Consider the following 26,475-nt stretch of genomic DNA (forward strand, 5'->3'; position numbering starts at 1 on the left):
TCTCCGGGTAGGACAGTCCAAAAGAGGCAAAAGTCCCCCATTCCAGTTGGGCAAAGAGCAGACTGAGTCCTTTGCATCAATGAAGGAAGTCCTAACCGGTGAGGAAATCCTGGCTTACCCCGATTACAGCCAACCTTTCCTGTTGTACACTGACGCCAGCAACGAGGGACTGGGAGCTGTCTTGTCCCAGAAGCAAAACGGCAGAGAAAAGGTAATTGCCTATGCCAGTAGGAAGCTTCGCCCTACTGAGAGCAACCCGGAGAATTACAGTTCCTTCAAGCTGGAGTTCCTGGCCTTGGTCTGGGCTATCACTGAAAGATTCAAGCATTACCTAGCCTCAACTAAATTCACAGCCTTTACCGACAATAACCCCTTGACACACCTGGAGACAGCCAGGTTGGGAGCCATTGAACAGCGTTGGGTGGCCAGGTTGTTGAATTATCAGTTCACAATCAAGTACCGGGCAGGTCACAAGAACATCAATGCTGATGCCCTGTCAAGAATGCCCCACCAGTCAGACACCAAGGATGAAGTGGATGACATAGAAGAAATTGAATTACCTGCTTTCCACAGAAGCGGAGTGGACCATGAGGAACACGCCTCCAGAAGACGTCATGGTAGGACGCTGAATCCTTTACCTCACCACAGTTGGAAGGAGACCCAGGACAGTGACCCGGTTGTCAGCCTCATCAAAGGACTGATAACCCAAGAAGGTTCTCACCTGGAGAAGGATGCTCCTCCACAAGCCAAACTCCTGTGGAATGAGAGAAGCCCGCTGTTCATCTACAGAGAAAAGCTGTGCAGAAGGTATGTCAACCCCAGAACCCATGAAATGGTGTGGCAGATTGTTGTACCCAGGACGGATATCCAGATGGTATTAGAGGCCTATCATGACCAAGCAGGTCATTTTGGCTGGAAGAAGCTGGAAACCCTGCTGAAGGACCAATTCTATTGGGTTGGAATGCGGAGTTCCATAGAAAGGTGGTGCCGGAATTGTGGGCCCTGTAGCCTCAGAAGAAAAGACTACGGCAGCCAGAAAGCACCCTTGCAGTCCATCAAAACAACCCAACCACTGGAGATTGTCACTCTGGATCACGTCAAACTGTCACCCAGCAGATCAGGCTACTCCTACGCCCTGACCATGGTGGATCACTGTTCCCGGTTCCTGGTGGTAGCCCCTGTCAAGGATCTGACAGCAGAAACTGCAGCAAAAACATTCCAAGCTTAGTTCTGCAGACCCCATGGATATCCAGACAAGGTGCTAACAGATCAAGGCCCTGCTTTTGAAGCTGAGCTATTCAAGGAATTCTGTCACCTGTATGGATGTAAGAAGATCCGGACTACGCCATATCACCTGCAAACCAACGGTATGTGCGAGAAAATGAATAACATCGTTATAGACCTGTTAAAAACCCTACCTTTGGAAGAGAGGAACCAGTGGCCAGAAAAGCTACCTGACCTAGTGGACCTGTATAACCACATACCCGTGAGTTCTACTAATTGTACCCCAGCATACCTCATGAGAGCAAGACCTGGAAAATTGCCCATGGATCTGGAGCTCTGAGTGGTAGAACCTTCTGCAGATACGTCCACTGAAGATTGGGACACAAGTCAGCAAGAGCAGCACAGGAAAGTACAGGCCTGTGTCGAAGACAGTCTAAACAAGGTGAGGGAAAGACAAGAAGAGCAGTATAACAAACATGCACCAGCAGAACCCTTGGCACCAGGAGAAATAGTGCTCAAGTGGAAAAGAAGAGGTCACAAGCTCGATGACCAGTGGGAAAGAGAGCCCTACACGGTGTTAAATTCCAAATTCGACAACACCAAAACCTGCCTGATCAGCAAGGATGGAGGTAAGACGACCGCAACAGTTTCGAGAGACCACTTGAAGTTGTGCCCAGGTCTACTGAAGACACAGGAGGAAGAAGCACCTCTTGTAATACCAGAGAAACCCAAGGAAGATGTACTTCATACAGTTCTAGGAGACTTCCCTGCGGACTGGCCTCAACTTGATGGAGCAGTTATTATACCAGTAATACACTTCTGTCAACCACCAGAAGAACCTCCACCACAAGAAGAACCTGTGGGCGCCCTAGAAGAACCTGCTCAGGAACAAGAAGAGTCCTCTGTAAGAGGAGGATCACCTGTTGAGGCAGAGCCTGAAGGCCTAGTAAACAGTGTACTTGCCAGTCCCATAGAGAGATTGAGGCAGTCTTATAATCTACCAGCACGTAGATCTGTTAGGTTAACAGAGAGTGCATGCACAGACACCAGTATCACCCCAGTGCTACGAAGGTCCACTTTGCACACAAGCCCAAATCCCTGCCACGTATAGGGAATAAGTACAAAGTCTCTACATTGTAAATAGTTACCCAGTTGGGTATTGCCTACTGTTATTTATTTGTGTAAACTGAAAATAGTATGTGCATTTAGTTACCCTTAAGGGTATAAAGATTTGTAGGCTGAGGACTGTGAGCAGCCAAAAACTTTCCCTTGTAAATAGTTGCACTTATCGAAGTGCCCCCTTATTTGTTTCATAAAAAGACCACAGAACAAAAACCCGTTTGGCGTGGCTGAAGACATGGTCCAACACCTGGATCACTTATGCCCTGTAGCCACGCCCAGGGCCTACGTTGAGGGTTTTCAGGCGGGTCCCTCATGCTACTTTTGTTACACCTTCATCAGTGAAATGGATACCTGGTGACGGGACTTACTGTAACATTGTTATTGTTATTATTATTGTTACTTGTTGTTATCTGTTTAAAATGCTTCAGTCCAGGAGTACTGAATTGTACTAAGGGGGATGTGGCACCCTTCTACTACAGGTGCCACAGGATCCTAAAGGGTGCAGGGATGGACTTCTCCACAAGAGGCCCTCACTACAAACAGACACCTCCACCCTTCCACCTCATACCACCAGAGGGAACCCTGTTAGGGATATATATACGGAGGGTGGAGTTAGGTAGTCAGACAGTGTGCTGGCACTTAGACCAGTGAAGAAGCAGCACGTGAGCTGCTGCTGTGTTGAGGGCCCTGAGTGTGGCCGAGGCAAGGAGAGAGGAGTTAAGGGGGGCAGAGGAGCATCACAGGCTCACCCCAAGACACAATCCGGACACCGGGTCCGCGTCTACAGGGTTCTCTACACCCAGTAGGGACAACTGGCATACCAGGAGGCTTCCAGACCCCTGGTCATCCTGAAGCTACCATCAAATACAGGACTAGGAACCACGAAGGCCCTGGTGTCCAGGGATAGTGGTTGCCAAAGAAAAGTCCTACTACCAAGCTGTCAGGTGAGAGAGCAACACAACATAGAAGCTGGACCAAGTTCCAGGCTGGCCAGAAGCTTAGAGAGAGGAAGACACGGATCAGGAGGCCTTATACCCGCTCACTGGGGAGAGTCCTGAAGTGCACCCTTCCTAGCAAGTACCCTGGACCATACCTGCCGTTACACCAGTAAAGGTAATGAAGCGAGTCCCCTGTGTGCGTGTCCATCATTCCCCCTGACCTGACCGGGCCATCTCTCAACTGCATCCCATCCATCAACACTGCCCCGGGGACCCGCTCCGCCTGTGGGGAGCAGAAACATCCCAGCTGCCATCCCATCACCCCCGGAGGTCTGCAGCAGCGCCGGTACTTATTACCGGGAACCACAGGTGGCATCACGAGACAAACTGTTCACAAAACCCCCTTTTAAAGAGTGACCCAGAGGACGGGCCCAGGAGCCGACTGCCTTGATATCCTGCAAAGAAGGTAAAGGCCCGGGTACAGAGTCTCCCCCATATATCCCCCTGGGTGAGTCATATCTATCTTGATAAGTACAATTAAACTGATGAATGAGAGTAATGAACAACAGCTAGAAGAAAATTTAGGATTCAGTATGTTTGAGATGGAAGGCCACAGTGCTGTTCATGTAACTGAGGAACAAACAGATATTACAACAGAAGAACAGCAAAATTATACTTTAGAAATAGATGATCTTGTTGAAGCTGCTTCAAAACACTTTCCTATTCATCACATGCGCTGTGTTGTGCACACGCTGCAGCTGGCAATAATAGATAGTCTGCAAGAGGGACATGCTGGAAATCTGATTGGAAAAGTGAGGAAATTGGTTATTGCCGCCAGAACTCCTAAAATGGATTCCATCTTGAAGAGACGTGCTGGGAAAGGGGCAATTGTCGATCAGGCCACTCGGTGGGGCAGCACTTATTTAATGATTGAGCGATTGCTTGAACTAAAAACGTTTCTTATAGATATGGCGAACCCTCAGGTAACCATAAATGAAGGTCAATGGACACAGGTGGCTGAATTGAAGGAACTGCTTAATCACCCATTTACCATGACTAAAAAATTACAAGCTGAGGATTTAACTCCTGGCATTTTCATAAGGGAGTGGAAGAACTTGCTATTTTGCCTCTCCCAAAGAGGAAGTTTAATTGCAGATGGCATTTCTGCTTCAATGAAACGGAGAGACACAGCTATTGGAAAATAATTTTTTCTGGCAGTTGTTTATGTGGACCCAAGTCATCGTATACTGCTTGATGATCAACAGCTTACTAAAGGAAAAGAAGCTGTGACTGAGGTAGCACTTAGGATGAGTGGCCTACTGGAGGACTGCCAGGCGCAAGAGGACTTGGGTCCTGACAGTGCTACTGCTGCCATATCTTCATCCTCATCAGATGAGGAGTTTGACTTTGACAAGTATTTGGATGTCATGGATCAGTCAAAGCGCTGCCGCAAGGAAAAAGATTTCACTCCATCTCTTATAGCAAGCAGATTGACCATATTTCAGCAAAATGTTTCACTTGCTCTCAAAGAAATAGAAAAATTTAACTGTTCTTCAAAACTGACTGTGCATGAGGCAATTCCTTTATACCCGGAAATTGTTAGAGATGTTGCCCATTTGGTTACGGCTTTGCCTCCAACCCAAGTTAGTGTAGAGAGGTTGTTCTCTAGCCTTAAAATTATTAGGTCAGATTTGAGGTCATCTATGATGGAGGATCTGATGGAGGCAATTCTATTTCTTAGAACAAATTCATAGACTGCACAAATGTTATTTAGTATGTTTTTGTTGAAAATTGTTTTTTTCCACTTACATAGTTTATTACATAGTGTTATATATATATATATATATATATATATATATACACACAATATATATATATACATATATATAGATATATAAATATATAATCGATATTACATAGTGTATTACATATTTACAATTTATTACAGTTTGTGTTCTAAAGTTGTATTCCAATAAATATATATTATGTTCTATCTAAATATCTTGCTAATTGTATCATAAAAATGATTAAATGTCTGATGTTCACATTGTACTACAATAACTTTTTCACTTAAATATAAGCAATATATGTGGGAGTCGTCGGTGTAAGGGAAATTGAGGAGTCGGAGTCGGAGTCCCAGGTTTGGCTTACCGACTCCACAGCCCAGCTTACCATACATCTGGATGAATTATCTCAAAAATTAGAATCAATTAAGTAATGGAAGTTTTGAATTCAGCACCCTGAAAATATCATAAATGCATTTAAAAAATGTTGGTATCTGGAAATATTTTTTTTGTAGACGTGTGTTATGTGTTGAACTTTTAGGGCAGGTAGGCTTCAATAATTTTGACCAGAAGCTAAATTTTTTAGCTTTTACTTGGAATCATATTTTAGTTTATATTTTTTTTCAGTATTGCTTAGTTATGTGAAAAAAAACTCACCTTCAATTGCTGATTACATTGCAGGTTAAAATTGCATCATCCATCATGTGGCTCCTTCTGTTGGGGGTATTTGGCCTGATCTTCTTGTACAGGTGGTACAGACAAAGTTTGACCTTGGAAAATCTCACCGACAAATACGTCTTTATCACTGGATGTGACACTGGATTCGGAAACCTCCTGGCAAAGCAATTAGATAAACGTGGAATGAAGGTTCTGGCTGCTTGTCTGACCGATCAGGGGGCTGAGAACCTAAAGAAAGAGACCTCCAGTAGACTGCAAACAATAATACTGGATGTTACTGACAGCAAAAGTGTAAGCTCTGCTGCTGAAAAGGTGGCAGCCACAGTTGGAAGTAAAGGTAATCTATTATTATTCCATTTTGCTTTAAAAGGATAAATGGGGATGTCTAGGAGTAGAGCAAAGGTTTCTCTTTCTTCCATATTTTATAGAAATGGTGACACATCTGCTGCTTCCAATGTTAGTCCTAGAAAATCACATTAGTCCTGTTGATTTTCTCATGATATTAGTAACTGTATTATGGAGCAGTAGACTGGCACTCACATTTCTGTCTGTCTCCCTTTACACATGTTACCACTGACAACCAGGTATGTTATTACTGAAATTTCGTACAAAACTTATGACCGGGTCATTTTCCGTTTTTGCGCTTTCATTTTTTGCTCCCCTTCTTCCCAGAGTAATTTTTTTTTATTTTTCAGTTAATATGGCCATGTGAGGGCTTATTTCTTTGCGAGACAAGTTGTATTTTTGAACAACACCATTGGTTTTACGATATTGTGTACTCGAAAACGGGGAAAAAAATCCAAGTGCGGTGAAATTGAAAAAAAAAGTGCAATTCCACAGTTTTGTTTTTATTTTTACCATGTTTTTATTTTTTTAATGACCTGCCATTATGATTCTCCAGGTCATTACGAGTTTGTAGATACCAAACATGTATAGGTTCTTTTTATTTAAGTGGTGAAAAAAAATCCAAAGTTTGTTAAGAAAAAAAAAATGGCTCTATTTTCCGAGACCCGCAGCATCTTTATTTTTTGGGAACTTGGGCTAGATGAGGGCTTATTTTTTGCGTGCCAAGCTGATGTTTTTATTTATACCATTTTGGGGTAGAAGTACCAATGTATCCAATGTTTTGTTCGCCCGTTATTGCATTTTATTGCAATGTAGCAGCGACCAAAAAAATTTAATTCTGGCTTTTTGATTTCTTTTGTTACATCTTTTACTGATTGGATTAATTCTTTTTTTATATTGATAGATTGGGCGATTCTGAATGTGGCGATACCAAATATGTATATATGTGATTTTTTTTTTATTGTTTATTGTTAAACTTTTATAGTTTTTTATTTTTTTAAAAACATTTTCTTTTTACTTTCTGCATGCTTCAATAGTCTCCATGGGAGATTAGAAGCTGCAATTATCTGATTGCCTGTACTACGCACAGGAGATCATCAGATCGCCTGTGTGTAGGAGAAATGCTCACCCGCTAGCCAGTGACGGGAGGGAGCCGACGTGTGTCATACTATTACGACACACATCGGAAAAGGGTTAAAAACATGAATTTAAGGAAACCTAACATTAAATTTTGTTTGCAGTGCATCAAGAATGAAAAAAGTAAAAATGGTGTTAAGTTGCTGTATTGACGCACATCTAAAGTCAATCTGCTTACAGTTACATTGACTCTGCATTTTCAGCCAGGGCTGCCACCAGGAATTTCAGGGCCCCATACTGGCAACATTTTTGGGCCCCCTTGAGACAATGCCCCAGGATCCACCTTAGCTCTGCCTCCACCCCAGCTTTGCCTCTACCTCTCGAACCTTCCACAACCACACCGCCCACTCTTGGAAAAACTCCTCTTCTGCACCACATCCTTACCAATAACACATTAACAGTTCCATTTGAACCATATCTCATACATAGCCAGCAGTTTTTGTTTTGGCCAAAAGATTTTTTAAGTCGGGCCGGGCCCTACTCTACTCTAACCTTTTAAGCATTTCTTACAATACCCAATACTCCTTTTAGATATATATTTCTTTCTTTTTCTTTAAGGGAATGTGTCACATACATTTTTTAAAAATGACCAATAATACTACATACTAGGGACAAATACTGCCACATCATGAACAGACCACATATTACCAGCACATAGTGACCAAATAATACCATATACAATGGAAAAATATTGTCACACCATCACCAAACCACCATGACCAAACCACATATTGCGATCACATAGTGACCAAATAATACCACATACAAGGAACAAATATAGCCATACCATGACCAAACCACATATTGCGATCACATAGTGACCAAATAATACCACATACAAGGAACAAATATAGCCATACCATGGCCGACCACATATTACCATGATATAGTGACTGACTACTACAATACTGATCATTAATTCAAAACCACAATACTAATATTACCAGAAGTGCCATTATACACAGGAGCTCTGCATATAATATACAGTGTATAGTATATGTGTACAGGTAATACAGGGATCACCAGTGACATTATACACAGGAGCTCTTTAAGTACAAAGCATTTCAGTGCAAAATGCACGTCGCATGTGGTGGGTACCTTGGAGCTCCTACTTAAGTAATTATGTGCTGCTGACCTTCTATATCCTTTAAGGCTGCGTGCCCACGTAGCGTTTTTCATGCGTATATGCTGCGGAATTTCCGCAGCGTAAACGCATGTGAAACGCTAGGTAATCCGCTCCCCATGGTCCCCAAGGGGATTCCGCAAGTTCTATGCACATGCTGCGGATTTTTCCGCAGCGTTTATGCTGCGTTCAAAAATCCGCAGCATGTTCATTAATTTAGCGTTTCCGCAAGCGGAATTGCCTTGTGCAATGCATTAAAAACGCAAGGCAATTCCGCATGTGGAAAACGCGCGATAAACGCATGCGGAATTCCGCATGCGTTTTTCCGGGAGAGGACTTGCAGAAATGAAGCAGAAATTTTCTGCTTCATTTCTGCAACGTGGGCACATAGCCTAAATGTATCTATTGTTTTGAATAGCGATATTTGTTTTTTTGCACTCTGTTGCTTTTATATACTATGTGCCATACCATTTTGTGGTGCACTACTGTATTTGCATATACGGTATCTGACACTTTACAAATGTATGTACACTGTACAGAAGTATGTTTCTAACCTCTGAATGCGCATAAAATTAAAATAATATGGTATAATAATTATTAGCACTTTAAACATTGTTATCTATGCTTGGGATTGCCCACCAAGGTTCTTCCAGTGGTGTGTCTCACTGTTCTATGTGTTTTTAAGATGTTTTGTATTTATTCTTCCAATTGATTAATTTTTAATATATTGGGCTTGTTTATAAAGTGTCTTTTTTTGGTTTATTTATATTTGTGCTTTTATTTTGTGCTTTATCGCCTTATTTAATTTGGGGTTAATCTTTGGTGATGTATAGTGTACAGGTAATACAGTGATCACTAGTGACATTATACACAGGAGCTCTGTATATAGTGTATAGCGTACAGGTAATACAGTGATCACCAGTGACATTATACACAGGAGCCCTGTGTATAGTATGTATTGTATAGTATCGGTGTACAGGTAACACTGACTCACCGGTGACGTCTCTAGTCCTTCATCTTAGCTTTTCTTGTTCAGTCAACACAGACCACCATCCAGCCAGGACTCATCTCTGCAGAAAATAACAGTTATCTAGAGCAGTTTCCAGAGCAGATTCCCCAATTTTTCCCCAACTTCTACACTACACCACATGAAGAAAAAAAGTGACATATTGTCGCCCTGTATAGTAACAGGACCTCCTCCCCACTGAAAACAGTATCCTCAAAAATAATATACATCACAGAAGTAATAATATCCTTTAATTAGCCCCTACAGTAATAATGTCCCACATCCTGCTCCCATATGTACTCCATTCTGGACCCAATATGTCTTCATCCTGCCTTCATATGTTCTCCCATCCTGGCACCATATGACTTCATCCTGCCCCCATGTGACTTCATCCTTCCCCCATGTCTCTCCATCCTGCCCCCATTCTGCTCGCATGTTTCTCCATTCTGCCCCCTCATCATCTCCATTCTGCCCCCATGTCTCCATTGTACCCCCACGTCATCTCCCATTGTGGCCCATGTTGTCTCCATTTTGGCCCATGTCGTCTCCATTCTGTCCAATGTCATCTCCATTCTACTTCCATATCATATCCATTCTGCCACTATGTCATCTCTATTCTTCCCCATGTCTCCATTCTGCCCCTGTGTCATCTCTATTCTGGCCCAATGTCTCCATTCTGCCCCTATGTCATATCCATTTTGCCCCTATGTGATCTTTATTCTTCCCCTTGTCATCCCCATTCCACCCTTATGTCTCCATTCTGCCCCCATGTCATCTTCATTCTGCCCCATGTCATCTCCATTCTACTTCCATGTGATATCCATTCTGCCACTATGTCATCTCTATTCTTCCCCATGTCTCCATTCTGCCCCTATGTCATCTCCATTCTGCCCCCATGTCATCTCCATTCTGCCCCCATGTCATCTCCATTCTGCCCCCATGTGTTCTCTATTCTGCCTCCATGACTCCATTGTGCCCCTATGTCATCTCCCATTGTGCCCCCACGGTGCGGCTTCACAAAAAAGTAAAAAAAAAGTTCTCCTTACTTTGCCACCAATCCAGCGGTGACTCTCCATCGATTTGAAGCGTGGACACCAGCCAGTCACAGGCCGGCACTGATGTCATACGCCAGCGATGTACGGGCTGATGTCAGCTGCCGGCCTGTGATTGGATGGCATCTGTTAACTATTGCCATGCAGGAAGACTCCCACATGGCAATAGATTTAAAGTGAACCTGATTCCAAGGAGGCAAGTTCAGTTCACTGGGGCCCGGTGAGCAGAGGGGGGGCCACGTCCCAGCCCTTCTCCTCACCAGGCCCCTTACACGAGTAAGGGCAGTATGCCCTGATGGCGGCCCTGTGTCCAGCACCTACCTATCACTTAAATCTTTGTATTGTTATTCACAGACTGAGACAATCACTACCATTTTCAATGTTTGTCAGCAATAGTACACTATACACCTAGGCCTTTTTATAGCCCTATGAGGAATGTGCTGTATGCTTGTGGGGAAGTCAATGTGGTCGTTCCTGAAAAAAATGGAAAAGTAGGTTGGTAAGTCCTAGTAATTTTGTATAATATAACAGTGAAAGCCCAGTCAGGTTACTTTGAAGGTAGATTAAATACTAGGGATGAGCAAGCACTAAAATGCTCGGATGCTCGTTACTTGGACTGAGCAATTCCTAATGCTTGGATGCTCATTTCGAATAACCAGTATAATGGTAGTCAATGTAAAATCCGAGCATTTTTCCGGCAGACCCTACAGACCCTATCTGGGGGATAGTGAAAATGTTGAAATGGATGGAAAAAGTACTGACTGGAAGGAGAACAGCATGGGGGATACCCCTGGAAGCATCTCTGACTCCTAGATCGCTGCTGAGAACAATGGCGTCACACTTTTACTCCACTTTAACCCCTTAATAACATCTGACGTACTAATACGCGTCTGTGCCCTGGGACTTAAGAGCCAGACCCGTATTAGTACGTCATGGCGATCGCGCGCGCACACAGGCTGTGCGGGCGCGATCGCCGCTGGGTGTCAGCTGATTGTCACAGCTGACACCCGGTACTATGTGCAGGGAGCGGTCCTGCACCGCTCCCGGCATATTAACCTCCGCGATGCTGCGATCGAAGTCGATCGAAGTCGATCGCGGCATTGCGGGGGCAAGGGGAGGTGATCGCCGATACTCACCTCTTCCGGCTTCCAGCGCAGTCTGCAAAGGCTTACCGGGTGTTGCCATGACGACCCGATGTCGTCATGACAACATCCGGGTCACCAGACAGCAGGAAGATTGCTTGGACATGCGCAGTGCATCTCCAAGCAATCTTCACACTGTGCATTTCTGACAGCTTGCATGGCATGGGGATGGTGCTGCATTCCTGTGCCATGCAGGCGATCAGAGAAAAAAAAGTGAAAGTCCCAGAGTGGGACAAAGTAATAAAGTGTATAAACTGTGTGAAAGTGGAAAAAAAAATAAAAAAAATTTTTGCAAAAATATAAAAAAAAAATAAAAAAAAATAATCCACCAAAAATAAAAATATAATGTATCCATCAATAAATATTATTATAAAAAAAAAAAAAAAAAAACAATAAAAGTACACATATTTGGTATCGCTGCGTCCGGAACAACCTGACCTATAAAACTGTCCTGCTAGTTAACCCCTTCAGTGAACACTGTAAAAAAAAAAAAAAAAAAAAGCAAAAAACAATGCTTTATCACCATACTGCCAAACAAAAAGTGGAATAACACGCGATCAAAAAGACGCATATAAATAAAAATGATACCACTGAAAACGTCATCTCGTCCCGCAAAAAACAAGCCGCCACACAGCTCCATCAGCCGAAAAATAAAAAAGTTATAGCTCTCAGAATAAAGCGATGCTAAAAAATATTTTTTTCTATAAAATAGCTTTTATTGTGTATAAGCGCCAAAACATAGAAAAATGATACAAATGTGGTACCGCTGTAAACGTACTGACCCGAAGAATAAAGATACCTCATCAATTTTACCACACACGGAACAGAATTAAAAAAAAAAAAAAACAATTCCTGAATTGTTGGTTTTTGTTTATTCTGCCTCCCAAAAATCGGAATAGAAAGCGATCAAAAAATGTCACGTGCCTGAAAATGGCACCAATAACAACGTCAAGTCATCCCGCAAAAAACGAGCCATCACATGACTGTCTGCCAAAATCTGGAAAAATTATAGCTCTCAAAATATGGCGATGCAAAAACTAGATTTTACAAAAAATGCGTCTTTTAGTGTGTGACAGCTGTCAGTCATAAAAACCCCATATGATTCTGGCATTGCTGTAATCACACCGACCCGAAGAATAAAGTCGTCTAATCACTTATACCGCACAAGGAACAGCGTAAAAAATAAACTCTTGGGTTAGGATTGGGCTAGGGTTAGGGCTGGGTTTGGGGCTAGGGCTGGGTTTGGGGCTAGGGTTGTGCTGGGGCTAGGGTTGTGCTGGGGCTAGGGTTGTGCTGGGGCTAGGGTTGTGCTGGGGCTAGGGTTGTGCTGGGGCTAGGGTTGTGCTAGGGCTAGGGTTGTGCTAGGGTTAGGGCTGGGGTTGGGATTTTTTTCAAAAGTAAGAAAAAAAGATGACGATATGGCGACTAGTGTTGAGAGCAAGTGCTCGCTACTTGAGTTTGCATCGGGTGCTCTGGTATGCATTGAGTATCGTGGGTATTTGAGTGACATGCTCGAGTCTCTGACCCATATGCTTCGCGGCCAAAAAGCTTTACGGGGATTGCCTGCCATGCACGAGCGATCCCCGCATGTTTTTTTTTGGGTGTCTAATAACCGTGAAACATGCGGAGCATGGACTCTAGCATGTCACTCGAGCACACGCTGTACATGGTGCATACCTGAGTACCCGATGCAAACTCAAGTAGTGAGCACTTGCGCTCAAGAATAATGACAACTTATTCAATATGATGACCTAATGTAAACAAATTCTGTGCCGTACCTCTGGGTTCAAAATGTTCACTATACACCTTAATAAAATCCTTGAGGGGTATAGTTTCCAAAATGGGGACACTTGTGGGGGAGCTCCAATGTTTGGGCACACAGGGACTCTCCAAATGCAACATGATATCCGCTAACAAATTGAATGGAAAATCTGCTCAAATTGTTAGCGGACACCACGTTGCGTTTGGAGAGCCCCTCTGTGCCCAAACTTTGGAGCTCCCCCACAAGTGACCCCATTTTGGAAACTAGACCCCCCAAGGCACCTTTCTAGATGCATAGTGAGCACTTGGAACCCCCAGGTGCTTCACAAATTGATTCGTAAAAATGAAAAAGTGAAAAAAAAACACTTTTTCATATTTATGAATCAATTTGAGAAGCACCTGGGGTTCCAAGTGCTCACTATGAATCTAGATAGGTGCCTTGGGGGGTCTAGTTTCCAAAATGGGGTCACTTGTGGGGGAGCTCCAAAGTTTGGGCACAGAGGGGCTCTCCAAACGCAATGTGGTGTCCGCTAACAATTTGAGCCGATTTTCCATTCAATTTGTTAGCGGATACCATGTTGCATTTAGAGAGTCCCTGTGTGCCCAAACATTGGAGCTCCCCCACAAGTGACCCCATTTTGGAAACTAGACCCCCCAAGGCACCTATCTAGATTCATAGTGAGCACTTGGAACCCCAGGTGCTTCTCAAATTGATTCATAAATATGAAAAAGTGTTTTTTTTTTTTCACTTTTTCATTTTTATGAATCAATTTGTGAAGCACCTGGGGGTTCCAAGTGCTCACTATGCATCTAGAAAGGTGCCTTGGGGGGTCTAGTTTCCAAAATGGGGTCACTTGTGGGGGAGCTCCAAAGTTTGGGCACAGAGGGGCTCTCCAAACGCAATGTGGTGTCCGCTAACAATTTGAGCCGATTTTCCATTCAATTTGTTAGCGGATACCATGTTGCATTTAGAGAGTCCCTGTGTGCCCAAACATTGGAGCTCCCCCACAAGTGACCCCATTTTGGAAACTAGACCCCCCAAGGCACCTATCTAGATGCATAGTGAGCACTTGGAACCCCTAGGTGCTTCACAAATTGATTCGTAAAAATGAAAAAGTGTTTTTTTTTTCACTTTTTCATTTTTACGAATCAATTTGTGAAGCACCTGGGGGTTCCAAGTGCTCACTATGCATCTAGAAAGGTGCTTTGGGGGGGTCTAGTTTCCAAAATGGGGTCACTTGTGGGGGAGCTCCAAAGTTTGGGCACACAGGGGCTCTCCAAACACAACATGGCGTCCGCTAATTATTCAAGCAAATTTTACAATCAAAAAGTCATATGGCGCTCCTTCCCTTCCGAGCCCTGCCGTGCGCCTAAACAGTGTTTTTTCCCAAAATATTGGGTATCTGCGTGCCCTGGGGAAATTGCACAACAAATTTTGGGGTCCATTTTTTCTTGTTACCCCTGTGAAAATAAAAAAAATTGGGTCTAAAGTAACATTTTTGTGAAAAAAGTTAAATGTTCATTTTTTTCTTCCACATTCAAAAAATTCCTGTGAAGCACCTGAAGGGTTAATAAAGTTATTGAATGTGGTTTTGAGCACCTTGAGGGGTGCAGTTTTTAGAATGGTGTCACTTTTGGGTATTTTCTGTCATAAAGACCTCTCAAAGTGACTTCAAATGTGATGTGGTCCCTAAAAAAATGGTTTTGTAAATTTTGTTGGAAAAATGAGAAATCGCTGGTCAACTTTTAACCCTTATAGCTCCCTAACAAAAAAAAATTTTGGTTCCAAAATTGTGCTGATGTAAAGTAGACATGTGGGAAATGTTATTTATTAACTCTTTTGTGTGACATATCGCTCTGATTTCAGGGCTTAAAAATTAAAATTTTGAAAATTGCAAAATTTTCAAAATTTTTGCCAAATTTCCATTTTTTTCACAAATAAACGCAAGTGATAACGAAGAAATTTTTCCACAATCATGAAGTACAATATGTCATGAAAAAACAATCTCAGAATCAGGGGGATCCGTTGAAGCGTTCCAGAGTAATTACCTCATAAAGTGACAGTGGTCAGAATTGTAAAAATTGGCCCGGTCATTAACGTGCAAACCACCCGCGGGGCTTAAGGGGTTAAGGACTGACAATAAAACATTCAAAATTGACGAAAAATTCAAGTTTACAGAGAAAAAATGTTAAACATTCTTTCCTGTATAATGATTTGTGTATAAGGCAAAATTTAAAAAAGTAATAATATTTAATAATTAAAAAAAAATAATAATTTAAGTAAAACAAAATTTCCATTTGTATTAAAAAATTGGACATTTCAGTGTAATTTATGAAGGAAGCAAGAACTGACAAAAATTTGATGAAAGAGGGACTAAGATACTGTTCAAATTGTCATGTAGTGGTACTCCCAGACACGTAAAGGCTATGCACTAAGTGCAAAGCCTGCCAAAAATTACAAGCATGGTCATCCATACACCCTTGAAGGCACCAATTGGAGTGCCTCATAAAAAATTAAGAAAGTGTAGCTGCAGTACTTCTACACTCAAAGTCTTTACACACAGTGCAAAGCCAGAAAAAAATACAAGGAGGGTCATCCATATAATCTTGAAGGCAACAACTGTAGGGACTCATTCAAATATTGAAGATTAAAAACACTTTACGTGCTGCTGTCATCTGGTGGTGTGGAGTAGTCATGCTATTTCAGACTTTTTTTTTATTTTTTATCAGAGTGAACCTGTCAGCATTTTCATTTGACAGGCGGATGCGCCTATCAGTTATAATTCCACCAGCGGTACTAACAACCCACTCTGATAAAACGCTGGCGGCAGTGCAAGCCAGGACCTCCAAGGCATAGAGAGACAGTTCATTCCACGTATCCAGCTTGGATACCCAATAGTTATAAGGCAGAGAGGAATCACGGAGGACATTCGTGCGGTCAGCAAGGTACTCCCTCAGCATCTTCCACTCCTTGTGAGAGTACCCCAAGCCTCAGGGCCTGTGCGATGGGAGGGTCTGAGAAAACTCTCCTAGAACTTTGACAGTGTTCCCCTGCCTCTGCTGGATTGAAGTTGTGTCTCTCTCGCCTGTACTCCTTGGTTGTCCAGCGAAGTGTGCCCTCTGCCGCGAGCGTTTTCAGATGGGAATTTTTTTAATAGTTCCGCAACAAGGGCCTTCTGGTACAGCCCAATTTTTGTAGACCTGTCCACCTCAGGAATAAGAGATATAAAGTTCTCCTTGTAGCGTGGGTCCAGAAGTGTCACCAACCAGTAATAACTGTCACCCAAAATTTTGAGAACACGAGGAAAGGCAGCGTAACATAAACTCAGCCATGCGTGCCAGACTACTAACAGGCAAGACTTCCGTGTCCTCCCCAAGAGGATGACTGACCATGCTCTCCTCCTCCTCTCTGTCCTCTGGCCATCCCTGCTGAACAGACGGTATGACAGCTGTGCAGGTAGTACCGTCTATACTGCAAGAAACTAACTCCTGTCCTTCCTCCTCCTCCTCTTCCTCATTGTCACCCAATCCATGTTGGGATGAGATGAGGCTTGGCTGTGTGTAATCACCATGTATGGTTCCTTGCTCCATCTCATTGTGCTCCGTCTGCAATGCATCCTCTTTGATTGTGAGAAGGCAGAGAAGCGGGATGGTGACGCTAAATATGGCGTCATTGCCGCTCACCATCTTGGTGGAGTCCTCAAAGTTTTGGAGGATGGTGCATAGGTCTGACATCCATGTCCACTCCTGAGGTCTTATGTGTGGAGTCTGTACTGAATACCGACGGCCTTGTTGATGCTGGTACTCAACAACTGTCCTCTTCTGCTCACAAATCCTTCCCATCATCTGCAGTGTAGAGTTCCAATGCGTGGGGACATCACATACCAGTCTGTGAGCTGGAAGCAGCAAACGCTGCTGAAACACGACAAGGGTGGCGGAAGCTGTAGTCGACTTTCTAAAATGGGCACACAGGAGGCGTACTTTAACAAGCAGATCCGGCAGCTCCAGGTAGGATTTGAGAAACCACTGAACCATGAGGTTAAGCACATGGGCCAGGCATGGTACGTGTGTGAGCTCGCCTCACCTCAGAGCCACCACCAGGTTCCGGCCATTGTCACACACAATCATGCCTGGCTGTAGGTTCAGCAGTGTGAGCCACAGATCTGCCTGCTCTTTCAGAGCTGTCCACAACTCTTCAGCATTGTGTGGTTTGTCACCTAAGCATATTAGCTTCAGCACAGCCTGTTGCCGCTTGGCCGAGGCAGTGCTGCAGTGCTTCCAGCTTGTGACTGATGTGGTCATTTCGGAGATGGAGGCTGAAGAGGAGGAGGAGGCTGAGGAGGATGAGGTGCAGGAGCTGTAGACAGTGGGGGCAACCCTGATTGACCTAGGGCCCGCAATCCTTGGCGTCGGGAGGATGTGTTCCGTCCCAAGGTCCGACTGGGTCCCGGCTTCCACTATGTTAACCCAGTGTGCTGTCAGCGAGATGTACCGTCCCTGCCCACAATCACTTGTCCACGTGTCCGTGGTTAGGTGGACTTTCCCGGTAATTTTTTCCTCAGAATTGAGTGATTCCATAATTTTTTCCCTCTGCTTGGTCTGAAAAAAATTACGCTTACTTAGTACCACATTTTTTATCTTGATTTCTTTTAGTGTTTCTTAAAGCCATAAAGTTGCCATTTGAAATGACTTTAGTTTTATGCCATGTCTGTGATCTGCTTTTTTTCAACAACATTAAACAACTGAATGTACATCTTCCGAGCCCGGTGATTCCATATTTTTTTCCAGGGGCTGTATTAGCACCTACAGAGTGGTGGTTCCGAAAAGTGACTACAACATAAACATTGACCAATTAGGAACCATAGGTTTGAACACATATAGGGATAGTGTAGCCCAATAAATAATATTTTCTTTTTTTGATAGGGTTGCTCACAAAGAACATATATACATAAAAAAGAGCAAAGAAAGATTTTCTGATTTTAATTTATTTAAAATTATTACAATTTATATACTTATGAAATTGCAAGAAAGAGATGATTCAGATAGCACTAATTTGGGCAGTAGTTTTATACGGACAAGCTGTTTTTTGGCGCCAAGTTTGCATTTTTTTTTCCTTTTTAGAGAATGTTTGTATATAGGTGTGCATAAGGGAGCTTCATGTATTAGATATTCACTGATGAAGCGGACTGGATGTCTGTGAAACGCGTTTGACCTAGCTTATAATAAATGGATTTAATCTAATCTTCGGACACTGAATCCTTATTGGTATGGAGAAGTGCGGATAATTGGACACAGTTTTTTCTTCATCCACACGTTGATGTATTTCGGACCCAGGAAGGGTTGGGTCATCTGCAGCACAGGCGTACGTATGAGTTGTGCATATTCACAACCTAATAAGGTGAGCGTCATTGCTATAAATTTATTTTAATTGTACTAGGTAACGGCACTATTTGCGCCCCTCTCCTATCTTTTCAGTTATTATGTCTCACACTGGTAACGCCCCCTTTAATTTAAAGCAAGTTCTGGAAGCAGACTTTCAGGGAGATCTGTGTCTTGCACAGGGAGCTTCACAGCTCATTTACATATAAAGAAAAAGATGGATTTTTCTGCAATAAACCATCCAATGACAGATATTAAGGTATAATTTTATTCAACTCTATGCTATGACCTTCATGCCCATGTAGATAGCTTACGTGGGTTGATTCTACTGACAGATTCGCTTTGGAAACAAGTAGGATTTTCCCAGAAAGACATCAAAACTAGTGATGAGCGAGCATGCTCGCTACTGCTCTGTACTCGTCCAAGCATCTCACTGTTCGAGATGCTCGGCAAGTACTTCCTGGAAGCTCAGGTGGGAGCTTGAGTCCCCACCCCGCATGTTTGGCGCTGTTTAGACAGCAAATAAACATGCGGGAATTGCCTGCCACTCACTGAAATGCCGCAGCCATGTTGGTTGTGACATTACAGTGATTGGCTGGCCGCATTGTGTCATCGGGTCTATAGAAGACTCGGTGATCCTACGCTCGTCACAGTCTACCCTTCAGTCAGGCAGAGTAGGGAGAGGTGCTGCTGAGCTAGGGAGAGAATTGGCTATTTATTTAGTTAGGTAATAGGTATTCCAAAGCAATACATATATACATCTGAACTAACAGTCCTTCTAAGGACTAATTCAGATGCATATCAATCCTGGTGATAGCAGGAGTTAGGCAGGCAGAGTTTGTGGACAGTGTATAGAGCAGAATAGGGTCCATTGCATGTTCTGTCTGCCGCTGTTACTGATATCCATAGCCCTAGATATCAGGACTAATATTCTTTTTGCTCTTAATCCTGAATATTTGCTTGAAATGCAATGTAATGCACCATTTTTACTGCTCCGTTTGTTAGTAGAGATGAGCGAACATTTCAATATTCGATTTGGAAATATTCGAAGAAATATCCGTTGAACATTTGTCGAACATTGCTGAACACCATAGGATTCAATGGGGGGACAGAAAAAAAAGCATATACAACATCTTCAAACGGGCCCAAAAGCTGCCAAAACACATCAATTTAGGGGCAGACACCTGGAAAGTGCGATCAATTTACCCAGAGTATAAGCACTATAATTATTATTACTATTACAGCGACATTTATTCTGTGGCACTTACATGTGAAAAGGGGTCACCGACTGGTACAAGATGAGAGAGGACCCTGCCTGCGAAGGCGCACAAATGTAGCGCCCCGAGGGTTCGGCCGCTACAGGGGTATTGCACCTCAAACCAGAGGTGTGATATTCCACTCCCGGGTAAGGATGGAGTGTGGACCAAGACTCAGTAAGCTGCATGCATCACACACACCCCATTTCCGAGGGACAGCTCAACGGTGCTCCCACTAGACAGAAGTGCAGGCACGACAGCATCTGTCCCTGGCTGGAGTGGGGAGGGGGGAGGAAAACCCAGTAATGTAGGAGCAGATAGGGGTTGGGTTTCTGGGCATAGGTAGGAGCCCATTGGTTGCAAGTCACCTGGGCTCATACACAGAGGGAGGTATATAAGGTGGGCACCATCTTAGGACAGGGGAGTTTAGTTCAGTTGAGTGGAGAGAGAGGAGAAGTTCAGCCAGAGAGGGCTGACAGGGGGCTCCGGCTCAGTCTGGGCCCAGCTCCACGAGGCAGGCCTGGAGGGAAGGCCAGAAACAGCAGAGAGAACAGAAACAGAAAGGAACAGAGAGGAAAGGAAGAAAGGAACAGAACACCAAGGGAGGCCCAGAGACACGAGGGCAGAAGGAACCCCAAAGGCTCAAGAGATTGCGGGTGACGGGTTGGCAGAACAGGGTACCGGATCCCAAGTTGGTGGAGGTGACTAATCCTCAACCCAGGACTGGCAGTCGTGATCATATCTTGGTGCGACCCCTCACTACACCTGCTAGAAAGGCACACCACATAGGGTCAGGGAGGTGAGCACGAAGCCCTCCCAAGAGAAGGCCCGAGGCAGCTGGATAAAAGTAGCGTCACTGGTGGGGCACGGCCAGAGAAAGGAATAGAAGGGAGTCCTGTGCCACACTCTGGAATTACCTGGGGGTTGACCGAGCCCCCTGCCTCGTGGACGCAGCACGGCTTGGGCTGTCATTGCCGGCGGAATGACTAAGAATATAAAGAACTGTGAGTAAAGCATTTGAACTGCAATCCCACGTCTCTGTGCTTCGTCGCCGCACCAGCACTACTAGTGCTGGGACGCCCGTGCACCATCCCTCCCATCATCCACATTCTCTGCCCTGGGGCTGCACTCTTCCCGTGGGGAGTCACACTACCTAAGCTGCACACACCATCAGCCCCAGCGGTCTGCCTTGCAGCGGCGGTCCGCACTGACCGCAATCCACGGGTGGCGTAGTCGGACAACTAATCTAAAACTTACAAGTGGACTACCACTGGTTTGACCACCCTGAGCCACGGGACAGGGTCGCTGCCACGGAGACTACAAGCCCCAGAGAACCGGTTCTGGGTAACTCACGCAAGTACGCACACGCAGCTCAGGGGGCGCGTCACAAACAATGTACAAGGGATGAGTGAGGATACAGTAGGTCAGGGTACAGCTAGTCGTGCAGCAATATGCTGGAGCGAGGGTTACTGAAGATTGTACGCTTGTCAGAAGAAGTGGATCTTCAGCTTCCTTTTCAAAGTTTCCACGGTAGGCAACAGTCTGATGTGTTGGTGACGCGCCCCCAGGGCCGTGGGGTACTCGGCAGCCGGGCCTCTATGGATGCTGGTGGGGGATATCACGGTGGCTGACCCGGTCTGTGGCCCAGGGCGGTCACCCAAAAGGGGAATTATTTATAGGGGATTTGTAAAGTGTTCGTGACGCCACCTGTGGAATGCGGCTAAAGGGAGCCGCCGCTGCGGAGCAGTCCTCTGAGGCAGATGGTAGGGCAGCTTGTGATGGAATGGCTCCCCACAGGTGGAGCAGGCCTCTGGGCAGCGTGGGGTAATGGATGGTGGTACAGGGGAGAGACGCCAGGATCGTTCAGGGAGAAATGACAGACACTCACACGGGGGTTCGCTTCGTTACCTTTACTGGTGGAGATGCAGGTATGGTCCAGGGTAGTCGGTACGCAGGGTGCACTTCTGGACTCTCCCCAGTGAGCGGGTATAGGGCCTCCTGATCCGTTGCTTCCCCTTGCTAAGCTTCTGACCTGCCTTGAGCTAGGCCTGGCTTTGTTACTGTCTCTCTTTCTCTCTTGCACCTGCTGACCTGGTGGTAGGGCCTTCTCTTGGAGATCACTCTCCCTGGACGCTGGGGCCTCCGTGACTCCTAGCCCAGGTACAATAGTCAGCGTTGATCGTCCTGGGACTTGTAGTCCTCCAGGTATCCAGTGGTCCCTACTGGGTATAAAGGGTCCCTGTAGGCGCGGACCCGGTGTCCGGTGTATAGTTCGGGGTGAGCCTGGTACGCTCCTCTGCCCCCTCAACTCCTCTCTCCTTTCCTCCTTGCTGTCTTCCACACTCAGGGCCCTCACTACGGAAGCAGCAGACGAGCTGCATCTTCACTGGTCTAAGTGCCAGCACACTCTCAGACTAACTTCTGACTGACTCTGTCTGAACAACTAACTGAGCTGTCTGGTTCCACCCTCCATATATATATCCCTAACGGGCTCCCTCTTGTGGTCTGAGGTGGTAGGGTGGAGGTGTGTGAATGTGTGAGGGCCTCTTGTGGAGAAGTCCATCCATGCACCCTACTGGGTTCTGTGGCACCTGTACGCAGCAGGGCGCCACATTGGATTACTGGGTTACATGGTAGGGGAGATGCATTGGACAAATCTGCTGAGAGCCTAAGTCACGGTAAGCTTCCAGGAACTCACAACTGAGCAGATTAACCTCTGCACCGATTAATATGAATGCAAAAGGCTTCTACTCAGTGCAGGAGTGGGAGGAATCAGATGCTGTGGTCTTCTTGCTCCTCTCTGTCACAGTAAGCACGTAACACCTTGCAAGTTTTAACACAATGTTCACAAGGTAGACAGCAGGAGTGGTCGGTCTCCTAGACAACAAGCTAACTCCTTCATGATAATAGAGGCCACCATCTCCTTAGCTTGCTTCTGGTACTTTTCTGTGGGAATAAGCTCGTCTCCAACCAGCCTGGAATATTTCCAGTGAATTATGGCACGCCATGGTATTGCCAGTGCTCCCAGTACCATGACTCAGCGCTAGGGTCCTCACGGTCGCTGCTGGGTTGTGGGCGGGGTTACCCCACCAAGTCACACCCAGCATCCACCTCGCGCTTTCCCAATGAATGGGGAGAGAGAGGGCGTGGATGCTGGGTATGACGCGAGGGGATAACCCCACCCACAACCCAGCAGCCACCGTGGAACACTGGAAGAGAAAGACCCCCGGCTGCAGCCTGGTCTTGTTGTGACGTCAGCGGATGTCAGAGCCGGCTGCAGCCAGGGGTCACGAGATATCTGTGAGTGGCTAGTGATAGCGCCGCTCACAGGCAGAAATGGCAGAGGGATGTAATTACAAAGCAGCTGATTTTCATCATAAAAACACTTTGGCATATTTTAAATAGTAGTGGACAACCTCTTTAAGCGGTCTACCCTTTCATGGGACAACCAGCTGCACTTATCTGTCAGGACACCACCAGCAGTGCTGAAGACACATTATCAGCTGCATGACTCTGGGTTCACACCAATTAGGATCTTCAACCTCATCATTATCTAATCTGTTATCCCATTCCTCGCCCTCAGAGTGACCCTTCTCCTCTTGTTGCCCTGACAGCACAGTAATAATAATCTTAGTAATCTTTTTTTATTTATATAGCGCCATCATATTCCGCAGCGCTTTACAATTCAGACAATTTACAGACATTATCGGCACCATCCCCATTGGGGTTCACAATCTACACTGTGTGCAGAATTATTAGGCAAATGAGTATTTTGATCACATGATTCTTTTTATACATATTGTCCTACTCCAAGCTGCATAGGCTTGATAGATAACTACCAATTAAGTAAATCTGGTGACATGCATCTGTGTAATGAGGAGAGGTGTTGACTAATGACATACACCCTATATAAGGTGTGCTTAATTATTAGGCAACTTCCTTTCCTTTGGCAAAATGGGTCAGAAGAGAGATTTGACGGGCTCTGAAAAGTCCAAAATTGTGAGATGTCTTGCAGAGGGATGCAGCAGTCTTGAAATTTCCAAACTTTTGAAGCGTGATCACCGAACAATCAAGCGTTTCATGGCAAATAGCCAACAGGGTCGCAAGAAGCATGTTGGCCAAAAAAGGTGCAAAATAACTGCCCATGAATTGAGGAAAATCAAGCTTGAAGCAGCCAAGATGCCATTCACCACCAGTTTTGCCATATTTCAGAGCTGCAACGTTACTGGAGTATCAAAAAGCACAAGGTGTGCGACACTCAGGGACATGGCCAAGGTAAGGAAGGCTGAAAAACGACCTCCTTTGAACAAGAAACAAAAGATAAAACGTCAAGAATGGGCCAAGAAATATCTTAAGACTGATTTTTCAAAGGTTTTATGGACTGATGAAATGAGAGTGACTCTTGATGGGCCAGATGGATGGGCAGAGGCTGGATCAGTAAAGGGCAGAGAGCTCCACTCCGACTTAGACGCCAGCAAGGTGGAGGTGGGGTACTGGTATGGGCTGGTATCATCAAAGATGAACTTGTGGGACCTTTTCGGGTTGAGGATGGAGTGAAGCTCAACTCCCAGACCTACTGCCAGTTTCTGGAAGACAACTTCTTCAAGCAGTGGTACAGGAAGAAGTCGGTATCGTTCAAGAAAAACGTGATTTTCATGCAGGACAATGCTCCATCACATGCATCTAACTACTCCACAGCGTGGCTAGCCAGTAAAGGTCTAAAAGAAGAAAAAATAATGACATGACTCCCCTGTTCACCTGATTTGAACCCCATAGAGAACCTGTGGTCCATCATAAAATGTGAGATCTACAGGGAGGGAAAACAGTACACCTTTCGGAACAGTGTCTGGGAGGCTGTGGTGGTTGCTGCACGCAGATGAAGCAACTGACAGAATCTATGGATGAAAGGCTGTTGAGTGTCATCATAAAGAAAGGTGGCTATACTGATCACTAATTTTTTGGTTTTTGTTTTTGCATGTCAGAAATGTTTATTTCTAAATTTTGTGCACGGATATTGGTTTACCTGGTGAAAATAAACAAGTGAGATGGGATTATATTTGGTTTTTATTAAGTTGCCTAATAATTCTGCACAGTAATAGTTACATGCACAAACAGATATCCTCCTAAGATAGCCAAATCTAAAAAAAAAAAAACACTCCAACTTCCAAAAATATTAAGCGTGGATATTTTTGAGTCTTTTGGGTTGATTGAGAACATAGTTGTTGATCAATAATAAAATAATCCTCTAAAATACAACTTGCCTAATAATTCTGCACACAGTGTACATTCCCTTTCAGTATGTCTTTGGAGTGTGGGAGGAAACCAGAGAACCTGGGGGAAACCCACACAAACACTGGGAGAACATACAAACTCCTTGCAGATGTTGTCCTTAATGGGATTTGAACCCAGGACCCCAGTGCTGCAATGCTGCAGTGTTAACCACTGAGCCACCATACTGTCCCTGTCCGCATGAGCCTCAGGTATCGGAGTCTCATCAGGATCACCTCCCTCCCCGGTGGTTAACGTCTGGTGATGAGGGTTAGGAACCTACTCAGACCCTGCTTCATCCTGCCCCCAATCCAACCTAAAAAAATTTTGGCCATCGGTGCAGATGCTTTCCTCCTCTTGACTGTGAATGTTTGGAGTACACTTCTGATGCCCATGGTAGGTATAGAATGGGTGAACAGTTCTACAGACTCGCTCATCTGTGGTTCCCTACAGTCAGTTGGGCAGTTGTACAGTTGTGACATGGGGGAAGCAAGGGTATTTGGGGCAGGCACCACCTCTGTGGACTGTACTGTGAGTAATGTTGAGGTGAAGGAAAAAGAGGAGAGGCCACTTGAAGCAGCGCTTACCATCCACTGGAGCACCTGCTCTTTCTGGCCCTTATCAACAAGGCATATCGCTGTGCGGCTGCCAAAGAAAGGGAGTGGAGTAGCCTGTCCAGTAACAGCAGTTGTGAGTTGTCTTCAGATAGGACATGACGGTGTTGGTTCACTAATGCTTTCACTAACATTACCACCTAACCCATGTATACCTTGAACACCAAGCCTATTCCCCCTTCCACCACAACCTCTCTTTTTCCCACTCATGTTGCTCAGATACTGCTGTAGGAGCACACTATTAGTAAAATAAAATTAGATGTTTTCCTCTGCAACAGCTCTGCACACACCTGAATTTCAACGGCATTAAATGACAAGGTAAGATATGGCTTGCTGTATAATGTTATTAACAGAAGAAACAATTTTTTTAGTGCGATTAGGGCGATAAAACATACGAGATGTTCCCCAAACTATTTCAAACTGAGATGTCCCCTGCTGTATAACGTTAGGAACCGAACAAAGTATTTTTTTAGTTTGGATGAGGCTTGTATAACATACGACATAGTCTCCAAACTATTTCAAACTCAGATCTAGCATGCTGTATCACATTAGGAACAGCAAAAAAATGGTTTTTTTTTACTCTGAAAACAGCTGAACTTCAATGCCACTAAAATGGTAGGCAGCATTCTGCAGAGTGCATCACGTT

General features: G+C 44.7%; 1 protein-coding gene across 1 annotated transcript in view; it reads left to right on the forward strand.

The window, feature by feature from the left end:
* Nucleotides 1-26,475, forward strand: part of LOC141201356 (retinol dehydrogenase 7-like) — a 92,388-nt gene that overhangs the window by 44,710 nt on the left and 21,203 nt on the right. The window contains exon 2 of the mRNA XM_073663368.1: nucleotides 5,750-6,083. Coding sequence (XP_073519469.1) covers nucleotides 5,771-6,083 — 313 coding nt within the window. The 5' untranslated portion in view covers nucleotides 5,750-5,770. The remainder of the gene's footprint in view (nucleotides 1-5,749; nucleotides 6,084-26,475) is intronic.

Source organism: Phyllobates terribilis, unplaced genomic scaffold, assembly GCF_046119375.1.
Source record: "Phyllobates terribilis strain yellow unplaced genomic scaffold, ASM4611937v1 Scaffold_2__4_contigs__length_985480577, whole genome shotgun sequence".
Taxonomy (NCBI): domain Eukaryota; kingdom Metazoa; phylum Chordata; class Amphibia; order Anura; family Dendrobatidae; genus Phyllobates; species Phyllobates terribilis.